Here is a 24,596-nt window from a genome sequence, read left to right as displayed (position 1 = left end):
TTAGAAGATATTGTTAGCTATGAAAATGCACAGATTATGTTCTTAACTTTTTCACTAGAAGACAGTGCAAGAAATAAAACTTGGAGGAACTTATTTAAAAGGAGATTTATCTTGGGACCCCAAACCCCATTGCATTTTTGTCACCACTGTGTGTTTATTATAAAACATTATTAATGGCAGAGGTAAGGCTGTTCAGCTTAAGCGCACATATTCAGTCCCACTGTATGACCCTATCCTTTCCAGTACTTTCTTGGTCTCAGTTTCCTTTGTGTAGAACAAAAGAGTAATGTTTCCCCACTTTTCTTACATAGATGTTTGAGGGATTAATTTATATAATAATATTCAAAATGATATTTAAAAGAAAAATGCTAACTTCTTTGAAAAAACAGACTGTAACAGTTATTTAATTAGACATCTGTAATTACTGTGCTGAAGTTGGTTACATACCAGTCTCAATTTTAAAAAGTTTTGATTATACAGATGTAATTTCTTCTGTTTATGATTCGGCAGTTGATCCAAATGAGTAAATAATCTTTTTTTAATGTGAACAGATCATTTTGTAGGACAGCTTTTTCCTCCAAGGCCCCCTTTAACTGTGCAAAGTACTACCTTTTATGAAATGAAATGTTACAATTGTACAGTGATAGACTTTGCCCTAAACCTGCATTGTAGTTCTGAGACTGCAACTAAATCCCTTTCTCTGTTTCATAGTAAAACAGCTGCAACCCCCACTGAACAAAAAGTATTAAATCCTCAAACAAAAGCATCCAATGTAAAGGGTGTTTGTTGTCAAATTTCCCTCATATTTTTGAAGAAAGTTTTAAGACTGAGATTTAGTGCTATACTAATGTATTTCCTTTAAATGTAAAAGAAAATATACTTTTTGTCAAACTACAGTCTGAAAATCAAAAAATCCTAACTTTAGCCTTAATTCTGTCATAGACTTAGTAGCATGATCTTAATTTTCTTATCATTTCTTTTCCAGATAAATAAGACTGGTTGGTTCACAGACATCTTTTTATAGATAGTTCATAAAATAGAAAAAAAAAAATAAAAAGAACTATTAATCAAGAGGTTTTGTGCCTTTTGGAATCTCTGTTGGCTCTTCCAGCGTGGAATGAAAATGCTTCTTTCTCATGTTATGGTCTGAAATGGACCGTGAAAATTCCATGGATTAAGAGACTTAAATCTCTGATTGATTCAACAGGAGTGTAAGAGACAGGGAAGCCCTACCTACCTGGTGGAAAAATGTCAAATTCATAACATCATAAGAAATTTGCAAAAAATGCTGTTCCCTGATGAGGTTGTTGTGTAATGAAAAATCTGAGACTTGTTTTTGGTTGTTGAAATTGAACACTATGCTTCTATGTATCCCTAAGAGAGTGAGCTTATTCGGTGAAAAGGTACTCCTCAAACTATCACAAATATTCTGTTTACGTGTGTAAATTAAAATTATCTTTATGCAAGGAGGTATATATAATTGAGCCAGTTTAGCAAAAAATTCAAAAAAGAATGCCAGTGCAACAGGTATGTAAAAATTTGCTTTAAAAATGAGAAAGTTGCTTTTTCAGTGTATTGTTCGGTGCATTTTTCTAACCTTGAATTTCTAAACACAAGTCAAGGTTTGACCAAGCATATTTCTTTTTTGTAATGATGCCTCTTCCTGTTTATATTGCGCTTTTCTGTCTTGGGCACTTTAAGTTGAACAGCACTTTACATAAACAAATAATGAATTAAATATGCCTTATGCTCTTGCTTTAATAAAAACTCTGTAACCAGACCCTTTTATTGACATCAGTGTCAGTTTGTCTAAATTGGAGCCATTCAAACTTTTTTTTTCAGGGTAACTTCTCTTAAGTGCATAATATTTTTGGACACAAAGTTAGTATTTATGGACATGTTTTACTGTATTCTAACATATTTTCTTTAAGCAAATGCTGTGCACTTGAGAAATAAAATGGAACACTCATTTCTTTCATTTTGTTCTTGACACTGATCCATATGGCTTTTCTAAACTAAAAAATTATTTCCATAAGAAAAATAAACTTTGCCTCTGTAAATAAGTGGAGTTTACTAATAGAGTGTATGCCAGATAGCAGCAGGCCCTGTGTACATATGCTGAGGGTAGAAAGAGTCTCATACCCMGGTCTGGGAAGAGTGGTGGATAGACCAGCTGGTTGCACTGCCATTCAGAGGGACCTCAACAGGCTGGAGAAATGGGCAGAGAGGAMCCTCATGGAGTTGAACAGATGGAAATGTCAAGTCCTGCCCTTGGGGAGGCACCCATGCACCAGTACAGGCTGGGGGCTAACCAGCTGGAGAGCAGCTCTGCAGAGAAGGACCTTGGGTCCTGGTGGACACCAAGGTGACCATGAGCTAGCAATGTGCCCCTGTGGCCAAGAAGTTCTGGGCTGCATCAGGCAGATCATTGCCAGCAAGTGGAGGGAGGTGATCCTTCCTTTCTGCTCAGCCCTGGTGAGGCCACACCTGAAGTGCTGGATCCAGTGCTGGTGTCCCAGTRCAAGGGAGACATGGACGTAATGGAGCAAGTCCAGCGAAGGGCCACAAAGATGTTTAAGGGGCTGGAGCATCTGTCATACAAGGAGAGGCTCGGGGGGATCTTATTAATATATATAAAGACCTGGTGGTGGGGAGTAAAGAAGGTGGAGCCAGACTCTTCTCCATGGTGCCCAGCAATAGGACAAGAGGCAACGGGCAAAGACTGAAACATAGGAAGCTCCATCTGAACATAAGAAAGAGCTTCTTTACTGTGGGGKGTGACTGAGCACTGGAACAGGTTGCCCAGAGAGGTTGTGGAGTCTCCATCCTTGGAGATACTCAAATCCCAACTGGACAGGGTCCTGGGCAACCTGCTTTGATTGCCTCTACTTGAACAGGGTGGTTGGATCAGTTGATCTCCAGAGGTCCCTTCCAACCTCAGTTATTCTGTGACTCTGTGGTTCTGTCTGTAAAAAGCTGTGCAAAATATTTTACAGTGTCAGCTGTGGGATATGTAGCGTGTGTGGCAATCGGGAAGCTGGGATGCTACTKCAAGGGTAAGAGTCTACCATTAGTCTTAGTTCAGCTCCCTTACGGCCTGCTCGCTACTTGTTCTGCACCAAGGCAGAAGCCTAGGCGCAAGAGAAGAGCAGTGCAGGTTGTCTTACACAAAAATAAGTGCAACTGAGGCAGCCAAAGAGCACTGCCTGTCTTCTGTGGCTGGATTAGAGGACCATCCTAGTGCTTTCCTGTCTTGAAATATTTGTATCGATGAAAAATGTCAATCAAGCAATATATCTCTAAATTACTGTAATAACAAATACTTTGACAGTATTTGTAGAACAGTTTGTTTGTTTTAGGTTTTCAGTCTGAGTTTGCATGTTTATRTATAGAATAGAATAGAAATGCGTATTTCTATTTCTGTATATAGCTATTTCTGTGTATTTCTATTTCTATGCATAGAATGGTAATAGAATAATTCTAATGTAAATTTGGGCAGAGAGTTCTGGTGAGAAAGAACCCTTTATACTCAGGTTTATTCTCTTTTTGGGCTATGGTTTAAAAGGATCCCTGCTCCATTATTCCTATCTTTTTTTTTCTTCTAGTGTAATGGAGATCAAAATTTAGTCCTTTGTGAGATTCACAACAGCAAAAACTCTGATGTATCAGAAGTTCCCCAGTAAGAACATGATTTACAGTCCCTCATCTCCATGTCTGAAAGTGTATGGTCTCAACTGGAAGCGCATCTCTTACATGAGATCATGTTATCTCAACTGTGGAATTGACCTCCTGTTTGAATTTGTGCTGGAGAGGAAAATATCTTCCTGCACATATTTTTAAAAATACCTGTGAGTGAATTACTRTTTTTTTCCTCCATCAAAGCATAGTTCTTCTTAGTTTACTTCTAAATTTACTGGCTGGAGGAAGTGCTCAAGTCTTTTGAAGAGCTTAGTAATAACAGGAGCAGCTTTAACAGTGAACAAGTTTAAAACTGGGTCAACTTCTAGTAACAAAAGCATCATGAATGGTGTCCTCAGTTATGAGAGGGTCAAAGACAACCTGTTGGAAAAGACAGGGAAGAAGAGAGAGAAAGGAGAAAAAACAGAAAAGATCAGGAGCGCTGTCTTCCGAAAGGAAGCAATGAAAGAATTCCCAAGTTGTTCATCCTTCTTCTAATAGTTTCTTTCATATGACTTTTGAATTGGTACCAGCTGATGCCTTCAGTAATAGTTTCTTTTGAAGGGACTTGTCATAATATTTACCTTCTCTATAGCAACAGAAATAGCTTCCAAGGCTGAAATGGCCATGCTTACTAAAACTAATGAAAACAAGAGACTTTACTATGGCGAATGAGTCTCTGACACCTTTATTTCAGGAGATAAATAAAATCCAGTGTACCATGCTTCACTTCAGCTGAGGTATTTGTATCTCTGGGCATGGTGCTTACCTGCAAAGTAAGAAGGTAGAGCGCTGTGCAGATCTCTTTGTATCTCCAGAATATTGAAATGAGATGAAGAAATGAGCATGTTACACTTCTTATCAAGAACATATTAAAAAAAAAGGGTCATCTGCAAACAGAGCTCTCAAGTAAAGAGAGTATTGTGAGTGGGGACAGCTCCCTACCCATTTTCCTTGTCCACTTTTGCTGTGATTTGATTGGGTTCTTGCTCCACTGTTCCTATTTGTCCTGTCAGAATTGTTCTCTGTGAATAGCAATCGCCTTAAAAAGGAAATTAAAGTTATATTTTATTGATGAGCTCAAATAATCAATCTACATACAGAATTACTCAGTGGAGTGCATACAGTGTGACTGGTAAAGTGAGAATTTCTTTAAAGAGGATACAGGAGACTAGCCTGTCTTGCACACCTGTCTGAAAAAGTAGTCCAATTCAAGTTTCCATATGCTAAACAAGGTGCAACTTTTTGCTGCTTTAATGTCTCCTTAGTTCTGTTGATTTATTTACATTTTTTCAGTTATAGCAGCAGTACGTATCTAGCCAAAGAGATAAAATTATTGGAGAATTAAAATCAGATTAGGATATAGTTTATTAATCATGATTCTATACACAGACAAAATAATATATGTGCTCCTTAGATAAAATCTGTTAAAATATGAGCCATCTGTACCACTGATTATTTCAATAGCAGTCTTACATCTACCTCATATTAATAACTTTTCATAAATCTATTTATTGAATATAATAAGTCTTTTATTTTAAAATAGGAAGTGCGAAGAAGATAAACAAGTAACAATTTACTTCAGGCTTTGTCATGGTCTGTAATTATCTTTTATTTGCATTCATGCTTATGCAAAGCAAGATCTTGATGTTTTTATGGAATCTGCCAGAAATATCTGAAGTGGAGATACTGCAGTGGAGGGCAATCTTCCATTCTGAGATGAAAAAAGAAAGCAATTACCTATTGACTTCAATAAGCTGTGGACTAAATGCTCATTGAATGGTCTGGCAAACAAACATCTTCTGTAATCATCTGCCATGAATATAACCTTAGTCTTTTGTTAGTTACTGGAGCAAATAATTCCAAAACACTGTATTATTTCATAAGCTTAACTATAAAAGCAGAAAAAAAAATCCCAGCCTTTGCACAGCTTTGAGAAAAACGACCTTCTACAAGCACTGTGCATCCACAGAAACAATCAATCACCATGTCATAAAATGTACTCCATTCAGACAGAAATGGTTGTGCTATAGTGAAGTGTTGCTCTGAATGTTACTTTCTTCCCTGTTTAAATGCTTTAAGGGTTGAAAGCACACCACTCATTTTACATGAAATGAACCTGGGCTTTTAAGTCTTGGCTGTGGAATGCAGTGTCCTTGTTGGTGAGCACCTGATGTGAGTAGTCTGAGTGACATCTGACACTAATTATATGTGTCATTCACAAGATTGCCAGGCAGGAGAATATGGGTGAATAATAAGCTATTTTAAAGGTTTTGATATGAGGTCTTACTCTCAATTTTTTAAAAGCCCTTGTGTCTCTTGCATGTCTCCTGCTAATGCGGTTGAGGAAGGGAAATGGTTTTTAGAAGACAAATAGGGTTTGAAATGCATCATTCTTGTTTGAAACCCCGATGAAGAACAGCTTTTATATCTCTTCTTGTAGTAATCTGCAAAGCTGAGGAAAGATATTTTGTCCTTGTCATACCACCTTGTCTTGTTGCTGGCACAGAACCTACCCAGTCAGCGTATCATACTCAAAATTAATTGGCAGATAGACATAAAAGGAGTTTAAGTAATTAAATTGTTCTTTATCTGCTGATAAATCTTTGAGAAAATATTACATGACTATCGAACCATGCAGAGTTTTGGTTTTGGGCCTAATGTATGTGGGACTCTGGATTTATGTTTTCTTCTGTACTTTTTATGGATACCATTTCCTCCATTTCCATGGCTGTTTATTACAACATCAATTACAATTCAGAAATGGTTTATATTTTCATTCAAGTGAGATTCTCCAAAGCTTTTAATCTAAAATTTTTATTTTCCATGTTTATGGACAGTTTATGAATATTACTAGATTAGGCAAGTCAAGTAGCAACTGAAAGCAATCTCAAACAATGCCTCACTGGTCAATATCCAGCCAAGGTGTGAGGCACAGGCAGCAATTTTTACTTTCTTTGAGCAAGCAGTCTCATACTTACCCTGATAGATCAGTTTGGATCTTTCAACACATAGTGGGGCAAGTTTTCTTGCTCTTGTTTCCAAAGACTAGAAGAGTTTTTACAGAAGATGCATCTACATGGTCATACGCAGTCAGGATTAATGTGGGTTTGCCAAAAGCAGGAGCTAATTCTGATGTGAACTGTGTGCATCTGTGAGCCCGCGATATGTCCTGCCTGTGTGGATGCAGTAAGGGAGGCGCAGTCCCGTGCCGCTGCAATGCCGTGTGCCCTTGGACCAGCAGTCACACCCGTGGTGCTTAATGAAGGAAGGGCATGGAACATAGAGATCTTGGTTATTTACATGCATTCTCACAAAAAAAGGTGTTTGCTAGGGTGAAACTTCTCGTCTTCCTGAATTTGGAAAGCCAGGAATGAATTTTTCCCCCTGAAATGTAGCTTAGTTTCTGGGAGCGGTTTTTTGGTCTCTTTTTGCATCATCAAAGGTTGACCATGGCTGAATAGGATACTCTGCCAAACAGGGTAATATTCTGCAACCGTTCAGGGATGCATCTGAAGTGCCTGGTTAGTTCATCCCAGGTGTGTACGTAGGGTTGGGTAAATTTCCTCCAAGTCAGTTTGTTGGATTTGGACAGTTCTTCACCTGTTGGTCCACCATGGGCCACAGCTGACCTCCTGAGGTTGTTCGGTCGTATCTCCTCCGATCCTTTCCCTACATCGCAGCCCGTTGGGGAGACGTCGCATCTCCTGCTGCTTGCCTGAAGCATACATTCTGCTTTGCTGAAGACTGAAATATTTTCTGTCTCTAAAGTATTTAAGTTTGTTTTGGGGACTTTGGGAGGTCACTGCACAGCTGGTGAWAAACAGGTAGTCAGCTGTTACAATTTAATGGTTATAGGAAAGTTTATGTATAACAAAATAAAATTAAAAAAAAAAMCCCTCCCCTAACCACTTGGGAACATGTGATGAAATTACTTCATTTCAATATTCCTTAAAATATTTTCCCCCATATGGCAATAAGCTAGAGAAATGTTTATCCTTAAAATGGTTACACTTGAAAAATAGAAAATGATCTCCTCAAATGCAGTGATGCTGAAAAACATCGAAGGACCACAGTGTATAACTGATTGATAACAAACTGCTGTTAAGAGGCTAAATGTGAGAATATCAGAATAAGACAGTAATATTGTGTTGTATTCAATGAGACATTACTGTACAATCAAATTTGGCTCTGGTGTCCACATTTCAAAAAAGCATTTGGTTTTGTTCGTCTTGGTTTTAGAAGCAGTATCTGTGAAAGTATAACAAAGCATATTTTATAGTGAGAAAGCAACAAATTTTGATGTGTATAGATTATTTGGGAGAAACTTAAGTGACTCAGTAACATTCAAAAACTAGCTAAGATCTTTTACTTTACATAGCACATCAGTATAACAGAAGAAGACAAGATAAAATACAATGTTTGGATGCTGAAATAAAACCAATTCAGACAGGAAAATAAATAATATTATGGGGTAGTTTGCTTAAGAAGAAGCCAGACTGTTTGTCATTGACTTTTTAAATCAAAACAGGGAACGTTTCTGTGGATGGATCAGACTTTGGACAGAGATAACTTACCAGAGCAAGGTCTTGGGTCTTTGTTACACAGGTGATCAAACTAGATAATCTAAACAGCTGCTTTTGCAATTAAAACTTTTTAAGCGCTTGGTCACTGAACAGCTGCTATGAAGATTGAAGTGTCCATGCCATCATGCTGTCCCTACAGTGCAGAGGTCTAAATGTATTTTATAATGAAGTCTGCTGTCTCCTTCAGCACAGGACTTTCATGGGTATATTGCATCCAGCAGTGCATTGCACGCTAGGCGGGTTGGCTTATGTACATCTATGTTGCTATATTGTATATTTTATGGAATAGTTGCCTAGTATGCTGAATACTGTATGTTTATTTATGTGTATACAAACATATAAATATTAAAAACTCTATTTCAAAGAGAACTCCTAAGTTAGGAAGCACAAAGGCAGGAAATTGACTTTATGAGCTAGTTAATGGTTTCAATTCGCATGCAATGGTAAAAATAAAAACAAAGTAACTATGATTTCTTCTTTGCAGTTTAGGAGAACATTACACAGTTAATTCCACATAATACTTCCAGAAAATCTGGATTAACCAGGAATACATTTAGCAGTGTTAGACAGCTTCAGTATGCCAAATGCATGGCATGTACTTAAGTGACTAAATGTAATAAAGGTGTTACATCCTCTTCCCCTGCCATACTTAATAACTGGGAAACTATGAAGATTTCCATCTGAAAATATAACTGCCTTCCACTTGACTTCTTATTCCCATAGGTAATCATGTCTTATGTGGAATACTTTCACTGAAATCCACTTAGCTGGGAAGAATGTCTATTCTGTGTTGTTCAAAAAATGTCCTTTCACTCTGTTAATCTTAAGTGTCAAAGATTCCCAACACTTCCAAAAGTCTGGTTTTTGGAGTTAATGTTCATTAACAATTGTCTAAAGACAGTCTTTCCGATAGTACAGGCTTGTATTTTCCATTTTTTGCTAGAATGGCCTTTTTAGTGGGTGTAAAGGATTCTTTAAAAGTTGCCATTTTTTTAATTTTTAAGGTAACATTCACCAGTTCTGCTCAGTTCAACATTTTATCCCATTTCAGTTAAATGCTAATTTTACAATGACATAAACAATTATTTACACATATACTCACTTTTTATATTCCTTTAGATTCAAGGTTTATGTAATAATTTGTGAACAAAAAATGAAACAGAGGGCCTGCTTTTTGAACATCTGCCCTGGGCTGAGTTTTATTCTGTAAAATTGAAAGTCACTTGAGATACTAGAGTTAATTTCATATATATATATAGTTTAGTTACTGTAATTGTATTTCARTTGCTGCTAGAATAGAACGGTGTTCTTTTATAAATTAGTAAGAAATAATAAATTGTCTGCATGGATTATCAATACTCTCCGTAGATTTCTTTGTTACTTTAACATAGCTGCTCTAAGGATTTGCTCCTTAGCAAAGGATTTGCCTTTGCTAAGGCCATTTGCTCATATCAGTCTTTTGTTGTTCATCTTTTCTGTGCTTATTCAACTTTTTACTTTTTCCTTTAAAATATATTATTTTTGTTCAGTCAGTTGTAAAAGGAACCTGATATTGTGTGCCTGCCTAAATTTTTCTGTTCATCATGGAGTATTTTCTAATAATATTTATGAAAATGTAAAAATAGTTTTACACAATATTTGGCTTGTGCACACATAGACTGAGTGCTATACGTACAAGCATAAATGAATTCTTAGTGATCAATCCTGGATAGTCTTAGAAGCATTGTAGGCTTGTTTTGAATAAAAGGGTGGGATATAAAAAGAAATTGCATGGGTTTTTCTGAAATTTATGTGTGAGAGAGAAAGAGAAAATTGCATTTAGGTTGTAGTAAGGGTTGGGTCATCCCCTTTCTTAACCTTTTATATTTATTTTTAATATTGCTTCTTCATAGTTAATATTGTATCTATTTTCCTATATACTATAGTTGCCTGGATAACATTCAGTCTGTCTTTCCTTCTGTTGCTAAAAGTAAACAAATGCAATTACGGAGTGTTGCCCAGAAATTCACTCTCCCTTTATTCCATTATGGAGTTTTTTTGGGACACTTTTTATTTCTTATCTTCATCTTCTCCCTGCACTTTATTCTTTGGAATTGCAACTGTGTCGTGCATCATTCCAAAAAACTGAAGTGCTTAAAATTAAGTGATTAAAATTTGATATCCTGTTTTTCTCTTTTTTGGGGTCTTACTTTCATGCTGATTAGTAACAAATGCATGCTAATTATGATCAGATTATGTGAGGGTTTTCCAGCCTGTGCTTTTGTAAACATATGGATTCACTAAATAAAATACAATAAATTCATTTACTGTATATTACTTCAACATTAATTGCCCAGTTCTTCTCAACTAATTGAGTAGGAAGAGAAATGCTCAAAAGTTTCATATTAGAATGTTGGAAATGATTGACATCTCTGTTAATGCAGTATTATTTCTGCAAGTATACAAGAACTACACTCTTGTATGTTACACAGCAGATGCTTTAGATGCTGCACAGTGGAATATGCAGTAACTGAAACTAATGAGGTCAGTTGATCTTGACTGATAGAATTGTAAAGGCCTATCCATCTAGCAGTCATAAATATTCAAGTCTAATTGACATCAAAGGTACATAAAAATGTTGATGTCAAACAGAACTGATGGTTTTTAGTTTCCCCTGAGCTAAAGGATGCCATGGGAATGCAACAGGTGAAGAACTGGTGTTCTGCTCATGTGCACTTAGCTTCCTCTGTAAACGCATACCTTGATTAGGTGTACATTAGGTGTATTCTGCATGATTATTGGTTACCCATATGTATTAAATCCTATTTTGATGGACTCTAATGACGAGCCGTCATCTTTAGTACCTAAAACATCTACTTATGGCAGAAGGGTGAAGTAATATTTCAAAGGTCATTTTACTACCATTGAGGGTCAGTGATTTGTAATGATGCAAATAGGTGTGAGGTGATTACACCTGGCTTTTGAGGCTCTTTTTTTACTTTTTGCAGTGCAAAGCAATGCAGATTAGTATTTCCCTGTGCAGGTTTTGTTGATGCCATGTAGATGTAGCTGGTGCTGAGAGATGCCTGCGTTCAGATCCGTTGGTGATACCCCAAAAAGCGCAGGGCTGAGCGGCTGGTAGCACTGGACATGGGAACCTCACAAAGACCATTTTGCTTCCCACTTGTTATTGGGAAAATCAGCTGGGACAAGCTTCCCCAGACGCTGAGCTCAGAGCCGCCTGGTCACTCCAGGTCTCAGGTTCCCACCTGTGAAATGTTGTCCAAGCGGCTCAAATCCGTCAACTCTGCGTGCACTGAGGAACACGTGGAGGATCTTGGGTGTTCTCAGGGCTGGAAAGGCGCCCACTGTTGGAGGCTGAAGCTTTGGAAAGCCCCTTCRCCCTTCCTCGCAGTAGTCATCGTCGAAGCTTGCTGCACCTGCCTTTCTGTAACACCGTTTTGCTCTCTTTTCTAGTTTGAAGGCTGCAAGAAGGCCTTTTCCAGACTGGAAAATCTCAAGATTCACTTGAGGAGCCACACGGGCGAAAAGCCATACCTCTGCCAGCACCCCGGCTGCCAGAAGGCCTTCAGCAACTCCAGCGATCGTGCAAAGCACCAGCGGACCCACCTGGACACGGTGAGAAACTGAAGCCCCCGCTGCGCCTTCTGTACGTGGGACACTGCTGCTCTCCGGGGCTGGCGGCAGCAGCTCTCCCCTAACTTTGGGCAGGGTGAGGAGTCTGTTAAGGCGGTTTAAGTCGTTTCGGAAATGATGCAGTGATGGGAGCATGAACATTGCCAAGGTGGACCAAACAAGTTGGTTGGTAAAAAACCCCCAGCTCCATGAGCCTAGCCGCAGGCAGAGGGAGGAATTTCTCACCTGGAGGTGATCTTTAGGGACCCTTAGTCACTATACAAGACACAAAAATCGCCTGTGATTGTAACCATTAGCTTCTGGCAAAAACGCAGATGAAATTAAAGTTCAGGCACAAACTAGAAAGTCAAAAGAGGACAAGTAATTTGGGAAACCTAAAAATTTTCATGCCAAGAAATTGTTGCTTGTGAATTTGAGTCACAGTTGAGGTTTGTTTAATAAACACATTTCATTTCATAACAAAGCAAAATCAGGTTTAGGAAGAGACAAGCAGTTTCCAAAGGGCAGAAGTCCAGAAGAAAAAAAAACCAGAAACAATGCCATTCAAATTAGTTGGCTCTCACAAAACTTAATTGATCCATTTTGAATAGCAGAAAGTACGACTGGTAAGTCAGCTGTTCGTAAAAGTGTGTTTTTGGAAATGCTTTGTGAAGAGTTACTGGCTAAACTATGAAATAGCTAATTTCAGCAGTTGGACCTAATGGTTATTTAATACTCTGTATTGTGGACCTACAAGTCTTCAGGGAAGACAGGCAGGTTAGAGCAGTTAGAAGAAGAGATTTATAGACTATCTGGCAAATTAGACTGTTTTTTTTAAAGCAAACTGTAAGATACTATAGAACTGGTTTCTTCCTAAAAAGGCATACATGTTATTTGAATATATGAGCTGGAGAAGGTTGTTTACTTCAGATATATCCTTGTGTGCAATACTTTTGATACTTTAGAATTCAATGTTTGCTTTGGTTTTTGCTTGCTTTCTTTGTACTGTAGTAAACTAACATTTTTTCTTGTTCTCTTTCTCTGAAACAGATTTCTTCTATAACTCTAAACAGTCTATCCAGGCCTTTACTGCAATTTCTTTACCTGATTCACTAAAGATTGTAATTTCCGATTAAGTCAAAGATTGCTCTGAGGGTAGAATTGTGAGTATAACCAGCAATATTTGTTGTACTGAATTAAAAAAAAAAAAAGTAACAATGAAAGATGCCATAATGGCAATTTTTAAATGCTTTAAAAAGTTTCAGAAAAGTTTCCTTTGGTTTGTCTTCCTTATAAGCCTTACTTTCCTCCTTTACCTTTCTGATAAATTACTGGGCATTCTGCTTGTAGTAATGTACAACATAAATTTTCTGTTGTATTGTGTCCTGCAGCATCCAAAGGCTCAAAGGAGATTTTCAACAAGCTAAAATGATCTGTGGTTTAACAGCTGTTTCTTTATCCTTTCCCTTCTTGGCTTAGAAACCTTATGCATGTCAGATTCCAGGATGTACTAAACGATACACGGACCCAAGTTCTCTGAGAAAGCATGTGAAAGCACATTCTTCCAAAGACCAACAAGCCAGGAAAAAGGTAAATTTTCTAGTGTGTTGGTCGGTATTAGAACACTGGCTTCCCTACATAATTTTTATATTAGCTGCATCAATGCATCTTAAGTACCTATGCTGATTTCAAACTGCTTGATTAGAAAAACAGTTAATGGGAAATAATAGGTCTGGTGTTCATAGAAATAATGATTTTATCTTTGACTTAATGAGGCTGATTGCTTTAATGCTCTATATTTTCTGATATGTTGATTAATCACTAACCTTATGTAATGAAACAAATTAAAAATAATTTTTGAAAAAAGAGGGGTTTTTTTTAAGTTTTGCCACGTGGTAAATACATGGTGATGCAACATCCAGTGAATGAAGCCCATCTCAGATAGAAAGATGGATTTTGAGGACAGATGGACAGTGACAGATGGACAGTATGTAAGATTAAGCTGTAGTGTAAAATTAATTATATTTTCATATGCCAGACACTTCCAATATCAAGACATTTCACAATGCTGTGTCCCTGTGGATGTCAACTCCATGAGTCAACAGTTGTTTGTATATATAAGCACGTCTTTGAAAAGCGGAGTTGCAAGCTAAGGAAGTTATTGTTTTTTTCTGAGCATTTTTCATCATATCATGTGTTAATCACTGGCACTATTGCATTAGACTGTTTAGACCACTGAGGATAAAAATCGAAGCTTTTAGTTTATAGGAAACTGGTATTGATAAAAGGGGAACTTGCATGCATTAGTGTAGGGACAGATAAACCTTTTAGAAGCAAGCCCCATATAGAAATTATAGTTTCGAAGTTTTCTGATGAAACGGATCACCGTCCATGGCAAGCGGGGCTGCAGGGAGGGCTGTGAGCTCCCTCCTGCCTGTCCCAGGGCAGCTCAGCCTCCTGCATGCCTTCTCCTGTGGCATGTAAAGTACACAGCAGTCAAGACTTTGTATCCTGAAAAATACATATACGACATATTAACTGTAACTCTCATTATGGACCCGATTAAGCTGTAGTATAACAGCACTGTAATTGAAAGTAAAATAATGAGGTATGTCTCTGTCTGATTGCATCAAATTACAATACTATGTCGGGTTTCCCTTTGTGCATTTACATTTCCCATGTGTTTTTTGTGGTTGTTGTTTTCCGCTCCTCCTTTGTGCCAAACAGTTTAAATCTGACCATTTTACTCCTCATTTTATTATCTGTGTCTGCATTTGGGGCTTAAAATTGGCTTTTTCTGCATCCTGTCTGTTTGATAAGGATTTATTTATGCCCATTGGTCACCTGAGATATGTTAATATATGGAAGGGGAAATAGTTCAAACCTGCAGAAAAACAAAAGAAAAAATGTAGCATCAATCAAGCCAGATCTTTAAAAGATGGATGAAGTTTGCCATGTATAATGTTTACAAGGCACAGCACAGTTACTGGACCTTTGAGAACTTATAATTGCTAACTCACATCATGCTTTGGTATTTGAAATATTTCCTGGCAGTAATAATAATAAAAAAGTAAGAAACAATAAACCTTTTAAGGCAGAATTAAGATTATTTATGACTTTAATTAAAAATGAAAATTGGCTTAATGTCAAAAAAGTCTTTACAAAAATGTGAATTCATCAAAAATAACCATAAAAATTCCAAGGTGATAAAGGCACAGTGGAGTAATAGTTCCAGCCCTAGGGAACTATTTTGTTGAAAAGAATGAAACCCTTTGCTGTCACACCCTGTTAGTCATGGATTCATTTAATATATCGTGCCTGACTGCTTTTAATCCTCCGTTTAACCTCCCCCTACACAGTAAGTGACATTACTTTCGTGTCTTAAGTTGCTAGCTCTCCAAGACTGTATGTACAAATGTGTCTTTGATGTTGCATAGACTTAAAGTAGCAGAGTTAAGTATATTCATAGCAGTAGAGTCAGCTACTAACTGTACTAAAACCCGGCTACACTGAGTCTTCAGCCCAGATTTTCGAGGTGCGCCTTCAAAGCTTTGACCCTCTCTGTGGCCCTTTAAGATAGGGCCAAATGATGCAATGAGAATTAACGTAGATAAATTTATGTCTCGGAATTCTTTTAACCAGCTTTTGTTCATATATATTTATGGCTTACTGTGTAGGGCAAAAATGCCTGTTTCTGCAGTTCATGTAAGGCAGTCTCTGTTCCCCCCTCCCTCCCCCTCCCCGCCATCCTCCAAATATGCTTAACTGGGAATCTCTCCAGGTAATGGGATGAAATCCTATATCCCAAGAAGTCCCTGGCACAAATACATTTAATGAATGCAGTTTAGTAAATGGCACAGGCAACTTTCATTTACTTTTTAAAGGAAAGCCAAAAAGTGAAAGGGGCCATGCCTGCTTTAGTCGTCTTTATGTGATTTCCAAAAATTCTCTGTATGTGTGACTACAAACAGGTACACAAATACCATGCAAAATCCTGGGAACAGAAGTTTAAAACGTTTGGCAAAGCATTTGAAGTATAAATCTTGTGCGTCATAATTTCAGTCCTTACTTTTAAAGTATTTTCATGGGATAAAAAGCAGTACTTCCTACTTTATTTTAAAAAGTAAGAAATCACTGACTGTGCTTGGAGTTCATCTTTCCTTGGGGAAGACTGATGGAGCTACTGAGCAGGGCAGTCAGTGACAGAAAACTTGACGGCACCCAAAATGAGAGCATAAACTGGCATCRAGAGGAACGGTAGTGCACAACATGCCCCTGCACTGTAATTAGTTTTAAAACCTGTCCTCTTCTCAGTCATCCCCTCCTTTCAACTTTGAAAGAACAGCAAACCAAGATTTTTTTTTTTTGTAAGTTGAACAGTTACCATTTGGTACTTGTTTCCACAATATGTAATAGAAGCTAAGAGCCATGTGGGTTTTGAGGAGAACAGGATATTTTTATGGATATTGAGAGTTTTCATGGCTCTATAAACTAGGATTTTAAAAAAACTCACAAGATTTGCAAGGGATATCAGTGCTTATGCTTCAGGATCGAAGTCACTACCAAACTAAATAGATCAGGGAAAAGCTTGGTTGTTCTGTACTGCTCCTTTTCAGTTTCTCACACTTTCTTCTGAAATGCCAACCACTAGTGGACACAGCATACGCAACTTAAAGCAGTCTAGATGGGTGCATCTTGGGCCTGGTGTGGAAGAAGTACTTACTTCTACATTAATACTTAAACATTAACCTTCAGGCTATCTAGGCTTGATTTACATATTCTCCTGCTTTTTCTTCTTCTCTGATTCYATTTTTATAACCTTTTCTCTTTCCATTTCCTTTTTTATTCTGCCTTCCACCTCCATAGCTCTGATTCTTTGGGAAATGCAACCCAAAATGAACGTCAGTAGGTGACTGAGGTGCGTATTCTGTGGCAATACCAGTCTGTCTGTCCCAGGTACACCTATATCCTCTGATCTTTCTTCCAGTTTCTTTCCTTCATTCTTTCCATGTACAGAATTTGTCTGAATTGTCTATTTTAAAAGCATATTGGTACATATTGCTGAAGCCCATTTAAATGTTTTACATATTGTGTGTTAGCTAAGCCTTGTCTAGCTTGGACCTCATATTAGTTAAGGATCTCAAAAACCATTTTCCACTTCCCCTCACATCAATAATTCCTAAAAGCTTTTACCATCTTCAGTGCATTTTCAGGGAATACGGGGACCAGAAATAAATGGGTTTGGCCCTTGGGTAAACTCTTTCCAAAAAGGAGAAAACTCCACTTTTTAAGTGAGTTACTTTTTGAAGCAGTAGATCTTTATGCAAAGAGGGGCTATAACAGCCTGACTGATTGTTCCGCAGGTTCAGTGGTAAATCTGCAGGATTTTTGAAAGAAAAAGACAAGGAAGTATAATTCATGAGTTGAAATTATTATTTCATTTTTTTCTGCCAAATATGCACTGATAACAGTATAGCTATTTGACTTATTTTGTGTAAGCATGTGTAACAGGATGAGTGAAGCAGGATATTTGCTTCAGCTAATGTTCGTATTATTTATTCTTCTTACAAAATGCTATTTTCTGACTTCATAAAATATCAGAACCATTTWTGCATTGATTCTTTTTGGTTTAGTTGGACTCTGAAAATTGCCCTTCTGTAGTACTAGGTGCAGCTGTTTATGATAGAAATAACATCTAAGTTGGGGTGAATGTTTATGTCTGATAGATCCTACAGTTCATATATATAGAACAGCTTTAATAAGTAAGGCTACAGTTAGGAGCTTAGCTCCGCTATCGTCAACAGTGCTGAGTAATTTTGTTCCTTGAGTCATCCTGTGGAGTCTCTGATTAGGCAAAAAGTAAGATGCCACTTGTTGCAAGTAAATTTAATTTTCAGTTGGGTATACTTTGTGTTTTCAGTGAATGACAGCTGAAAATTTCTTTCAGCTGTAAATTGATGATACTGTGTCTGAACATACAAATACATAACTCTTTTAGCAAGTCTTTTTGTTAGTGAATATAAAGTTATAAAACAGAATCATTAAGAAAGCCCGCAGCCTTTACTCTTACCTGTGCAGTGATCTGAAACCAGCTTAGCAGATGAATATTATCATTATGCTCTTCATGAAGACGAATTTGTTATTGTGAGAACTAAGGCTCAGTCTTGTACAAGCACAGGAACTTTACCTTTTTTTGTACATGTATGCCATGAAAAAAATCTGCTACTTCTGCAGGAGTCTTATTGAAGAAATCTGTATTTCTAAAACTAAAGAAAAATGGTAATTCACTATTAAGTAATACACGAGTCCAACTGTGAATGGAATAGACCCTCCGCTGGCTTTTTGTATCTCCTGTGATGAACAGTGCAACATCTAATGCCTCTTTTTAAAGGTTTTCTTTTTTTAAAAAAACACATTTTCCATCACTCCAGTGGCAAAAAGATAGTTTTAATTCCATACTGCAGTTTGGCAAGGGCAAGAGCAGTTTGATAGCATCTGCCCCATCATCTGAATGATGCAGTGGCTATGCTTTTAGTTACAGTTTTCATTTTATTTATAGTTATACCAGTGGACCAAAGTTGTCATACATAACATGTCTAAAACTTGTATGTGTCTAAGTAGTCTAAAATATGTCCTGCCAAAAAAAGAAGATTTAGCAGATTGTTTCCATTTAATTAAGGGAAACTATAGCAGATAAGGCTACACCAAGATAGCCCTACCTTTGCAAAAAAAAAGACCATTTAAGCAGTTCAGATAAACAAGACCAGCTAAAGGGGATGTAAAACCCTTCTGGGCTTCTCAATCTAGGCCTGGAACTGAAAGTTCAAGTTTAGACCAAACGCTGTCCTCTTTCAGCTGGTCAATCCTTGAGTCTTCGGCTGTGTCAGCAATGCCCCATCCTTGTTTGTGATCTTTTTGTGTAAATTAGTTATGGCTCAGATATAATATACGGACACACTTTGAGATGTTGAATGCTTAACTGACAATGTCTCTCAAAGTTGTCTGTCTTCTAGAAAGCTGTATCATCTCAGATTACCATCYGGAATCGTCTGGATTCATTGGGCCAGATAGCTGAACACCTCAGCAGATCCATACCATAATAAATGGGCCTCCTAGCCCACTGCTGTGCTTTATAATGTTACAGAGAAGCTGAGCAGCTAAAGTGTGCAGCATCAGCCTTAATTAAATAGTTTTGCTACTTATTTATTTGATTTATACTCTGTCTTATTCTAACACAGCCATTGTGCATGTGTCCATTTTCCTGACTTTTTCTGAGATGGAATTTTTGCACTGTCTCTGCCCAGAAGGCAAATATCATACAGGCATAGCTTTGAGAAAGGTGGTCTGAAAGATGTTTTTAAAAGCTGTCTATTCTCTGTAGAGTTTTTTCTGAATTGTATTGGGTATGGTATATCTACCAAAACACTAAGGAATGAAGGGGATGTTGAGACCTCAGGAGACAGGCATCTGCACACAGACTTGCACTTCCAGCTCGGCACATTTCTGCCCAATAATCTTCCTTTTTGATGCAGAGTGGTCAACTCTAAAATGATGACAGAACAGTGGTTTTTGGAGAAACATACTCCCAAAAAAGAAGGAGTCTCCCGCGGTGTTCCTGTGACACCTGTGTGGAAGGAGATCTTTTCATGGTTTTGTTCCATCACATTTTGAAATCAAATAAGGAACTTTTCATGATACTTTTTCTAACAAAAAAAGCAGTAAAGTCCTATATTGCACTCCTGAGGTGAAGAGCAGACTGTGTTACCCCTCAACCACATCCACTCCTACTGCAGGCTGTAGTAGAGGCTCACAGAGTGGATTAGTCCACAGCAGGTGTGGAGCATCTTGGAAGTAGGGAAATAAAGACATGGGTCATCTGGCTAAAACAATTCCTGGCGGTGTTCTGCAGAGTGACCTGTGCTGACCCTGAGCAGGTGTCCCATCTGAAATGGAGGGACTTGACATAGGCACCCTTGCGTGGCTAGTAATGATGCTGCAGATGTTGCTTTTCTGCCACTGTGCATCCCCAGAATTTGCAAAAAGGAGGTACAAAATCTCCAGCTTCATAGGCAGATCTGGATCACTGTATTCTTCTGAACCCCAGTCATTTTCAATCCCCTTTCTAACAGTTTGCTACTTCTCTTTCAGAGCCCTTTTATATATAACGTATATAAACCTGTCTTAATGGAAAGTTAAGAAAAATAAGAAAAATTTTAAGTGTTTAAAGATGTGATATCCCTCCTGATGTGATACTGGAAAATATTTCTCAGATGATCTTTTTCATTACAGGTTAAAATGGAATTTTCTGTGAGTTTTTGATAGATTGTTTACCTTTGTCTTTTGTGGGTCGTGTCAGCAAATACTTCATTCCCCCATGAAAATAATACAAAACTCTTACTTCTAACAATGCTGTGTGCTTCCTGATTGTTCGTTGTTAACACTGTTTTATGGTAGAACCAGGCTCCTTTTATTGTGAATACATATTGTTTTTACTGCACTATTGATGAACCTACCAGTGTTTTCTAAGATTTTGAATGAGCAAAATTTTATGCCATTATTCAGATTTAGTGGAGAATGTGAATAGGAAGAAGTAACTTGTGATTTTCTTTTGCTTTTTTTTGCTTCTGGTTTATTTCATTCCACAACACTTACTTCCAGGTTTTCTTTTCATTCCCTTACATTTTTTAATCCTTTTCTCAGTATTTGAGAACTTTGAGAACCAAGMAACACAATGCTTAAAGCATGTTACAAGGCATAAATTCACTTMTTTTTTTCTTTTCTCTTACTCAAAATGATGAATTGATGAGGAAAGAGTGAGCCAAGAAGGGTTAAAGCGTTACATCATTGATATTTCAGCAGGTTATTAGGGCATTAAGCTAGTTACCAGTGATATTGTCCATTATGTGACTGTATTAATCTGGAGAAAGTGCTCTCTTTATGAACACCTGCTTTGTGGGGAACAAACAGCTTTTCTCCAGATCCTGCAGTATGAACCCAATATACTTCTGCATCTTTCAGATTTCAGTTGCCCTTGTTCAAACTCTTAGTTCAGATTTCACTGTTAAAACTGAAAAAGGGAGACAATGGAGAAGAGAGGGAGGCAAATCTGTTTTCTTGCTTTGAGAACAGTTGAACATAAGGATATTTTCCTTCAGATGTTCTCTATAGAGTCCATTTAAAAGATGCCATTAATGCAAAATGAAGTGCATTCAGGGGCTAAGGGTCAGTGAGCAGTGCCCATGGCAACTAAGAAACTATTCTGCAGAAAAAATGCTGTAAAGAGTAAGTGTTTTAATCCCCAACTTTAATCCCTTTACTTCCTGTTTTCAAAATGAAATATAAATCAGGCACCGTGGAGTGCAGCAATTTTTCCTGAAAGGGATGTTGGCAAAAAGGGATTAGTAATGGGCAGGAGTGTTTAAGGAATTTAATCACACAATTTGTTGTAAAACTTTTGAGACTATGAGTGACCAGTTCTTTTGAGCGTGGTCAGTGAGAAACAGCAAAACCCACTTTAAAAATGATTAGAGGGCCGGCTCCGGCTGACACYCCCCAGTTGTCGTGCCTGTTGTTACAGCACTGCAGGCGGTGGCTGCCACTCGAGACGTGGTGGGGCGCGCTAGGTGTACCTTGCAAGGAGGCTCCACGGAGGACAACGTACTTTGCCAGCGTTGCACGTAGACCTCTGCTTTCTAGGGAGCCAGAAACAGTGAAAACACCCTATGTTTTTCATGTCTGCGCCTGTGGCAGTTGTTATAATCAGGAAAATGTCAATTTACTGTGATGTTAACATTTGCTGATTCCTCCCTGCAAGACTTGTTTTCTGCCCTGAGTTTGTGCTCCTGTGAGCTTCGGCAGTGTGATGCACAGAGAGGTGCACCAGAAGTGGTATCACCCTCATTTAAATTTACACACATGCCCTCCCCCCAAAAAAATCCACATTGTTTCAAAACATTTGAAACAGCTCTTAATGCATGCCCACAGCGTTTGTTATTCTTCAGGTTCATTTCTGATAGCAAACAGTATCCTTTCTGTGTGTTTGTGTGTCTTCAACTCCCTGCCATGGCATGTATGTGAAGGTGGGCCTGAGACAGTGGGATTTTTGTCTCATTACCCCCATGATAACTTCAGTCTGGGCTTTCACCYGCGCTGTCCTGTCTGTGATGCTGCATAAGTCTCATCAATATCTGATCCAGCAAGATTAAAGTTGTGTAGAGTATGCCTAGGAGGTTGCAGGTACCCTGCCACTAGCAACCTAAATATACCCTCAAGTCAATAAGATTTTCCTCGTTGACTGTCCTTGTTCCAAGGGACCTCTCCTCCATCCATCCCTCCCACACTGATTTCACACTACTGGAGGTGAGTATTGGCTGTATTTAGAGTTACGGATTCTGGGTTCCTCCATAGCAATGCTGAAGCAATGGACTGGTGATGTACTGGCTCCACTAGCTGTCCCTATAGGACGATGTCCTACACCTGCCCGTTTGTTTCCTCCTACTGCTGCAGAGCTTTGCCCCATCTGGTGGCACAGTTATCTGTGAGACTGCATTGTGATCTGAAGTAGGGCTTTAAACAAAAAAAAAAACCAAAACAAAAATCCCTCACCAGAAATGGGAGACTTTAGGAACTCTGAAAGTTGTTGTTGCAAACCCAGAACAGGGAATCTTCGTTGTCCAGCCAAGCAATGCACTAAGTGAGCAACTCACAGACAGTGCATAAAATCTGTGCAGAGAAATCCTGTGGATCCTTTGAAGGAGTACAGATCATACACCTGAAAGCTAAGTCATTTTCAGATGGACCTCTTACTAGTTAATCTGCCAAAGTTTATTCAGTTCTAGTCTGAGGCTCTAATCAAGGGATTATTTTAAGTACCTGAGTGTTTCCCTGTAGGAACAGGTACATGCAAGAACAAAGTTCCAGTGGAGATTTCCACAAAATCGAGCCTTTAAAGCCAAGGCCAGTGTAACAATACGGGATGCTACAGAGTTTAAAAARGAACGTGAAATCTGAAAATCTTTGTTTCTGTATACTAACAATTACCAATAAGTCGTGTACAGATTTTCATGGCAAATTTTGATAAACTATGACAGGAAGATGTGTTTGCCGTGAATAAAGCACCAGGTGGATGAATATTTGGGGGGGGGGGGTTCCTCATTTTCTACTCATAAAGTAAAAATTTGTCAAGCTGATCTATTTTCAGGTGGCATTTACCTGGATGCACTTATGATTAGCAATATCATGTACTAGCTATATGTATCTCCAAATCAATCTAACATGAAAGTGTGGGACTTTTTTTGCCCTTTTTAAATGGCAGGGCTCAGCTTGTTGTTCACAAAAAAAAAACCCAACCAGAAGCCTCTTAGAACTGTGAGAAAGAGAGGATGAAATAGAAGAGGTCATATGTGTAATGTAGGTAGCATTTTTCACAAGACAGTTGCATGTTTTTATAGTTGACACAATCAGATATGCAGGGAGAGAGGCTGTGTGTGTGTGTGTGTGTGTGTGTGCACGTGTGTGCGCGTGTGTGCATGCATGTGTGTTTTCCAATTCTATGACTGGAGTAAAAAAAGAAATGAAAGCAAGATTTGTGAAAATGTGGACCCTCCAAGGCAGTAGACGTTACACCATGGAGTGTCCTTATGAGCCCTCTCTCTTGAAACACAGTGCTTCCAAGTGTATAGACGCAAAATAATAATCCGTTGTCAACAGAACATAACTATGGCCAAGCAAGCTTTTTTGTTTGTTTCAGAAAATAGACACTTACAATACATCCCACTCCAACTGTAATTCACTTCTTTAAAATAAAATTCTCAGTTTGATTTTTTTGTTCAAAATTCCTTTTAGGATCTGTTCCAACTGCAGTTTTCTTCCCTAAATTTGTGTTCTGGGGTCCATATTATTTTAATGAGGAAATAATCCAAACTATTCCTTGTATTAGAATAATGCCAGCTGAAAGAAAAATGCCTGTTCTGGGTATAATAAAGATAGAATTCTTTTGAGTCTGTCTTGAGTTTTAACAGTGTTCTCATCTTGTAATTTTGTTTCAAAATCAGAATTTCATGATGCCTTAAAATTTTCCAAGGTTAGCTGAGTGTGTAATTTCCAGGTGCTTTTGATTTTTAACGTAAGAGCCTGAAAAACATTTGTGTTGTGTTTTATTGATTTAGGCAAGGTCCCAAAGATGGAAGCTATTTTTGTCTTTGAACTCAAATGTTCTTAGCAAACCTTACAGAAAAGCAAAAGTAACTTTTCTTCGTATAGAACCTAATGTCAACTCTGTGCATATGGGCTAGTTTAATTTCAGTTTTATTCTGTTTTCCCAGCTTAGTGTTTAACTGAAACAGAACACAGAAGCAGATTGCAATAGCTTGTGTGCATATCTGAAAGCTGCGGCAGACAATTAGCAGAAAAATCCTATGACTCTCCAGAAGTCCTGCCCAGATTATTCACTGGAGACAAAGATTATTGAGGAACCTTTCTCTCTGTATTGCTTCCTTGCCTCAAGATGTCTGTAGCCTCCAGATGCAAGAATTGGGACATTTGGCAAGTGTAAACTTGTACTTTCTATTGGAAACAAGGTTTAGTCCCGTGCAAGAAAGCACAGGACGTTCATGAAGTTGAGCTGCATGAACAAATTGGACGATCTAGCCAGAAATCCAATAACGTGAGTAAATGCTCAAATAGAATGGTTTCGTATTTAACTTGTAATTTTTCAGT

The 24,596-nt window shown here is 38.0% G+C and overlaps 1 protein-coding gene across 1 annotated transcript in view; it reads left to right on the top strand.

The window, feature by feature from the left end:
• The window catches only part of GLIS3 (GLIS family zinc finger 3), a 156,302-nt gene that overhangs the window by 97,088 nt on the left and 34,618 nt on the right, over nt 1-24,596 (top strand). The window contains exons 4-5 of the mRNA XM_026060012.1: nt 11,721-11,882; nt 13,359-13,469. Of these exons, the coding sequence (XP_025915797.1) occupies nt 11,721-11,882; nt 13,359-13,469 (273 nt within the window). The remainder of the gene's footprint in view (nt 1-11,720; nt 11,883-13,358; nt 13,470-24,596) is intronic.

Source organism: Apteryx rowi, unplaced genomic scaffold, assembly GCF_003343035.1.
Source record: "Apteryx rowi isolate R43461 unplaced genomic scaffold, aptRow1 scaffold_163, whole genome shotgun sequence".
Classification (NCBI taxonomy): domain Eukaryota; kingdom Metazoa; phylum Chordata; class Aves; order Apterygiformes; family Apterygidae; genus Apteryx; species Apteryx rowi.
The sequence above is the reverse complement of the archived record's forward strand: the minus strand, read 5'-3'. Positions and strand labels throughout refer to the sequence as shown.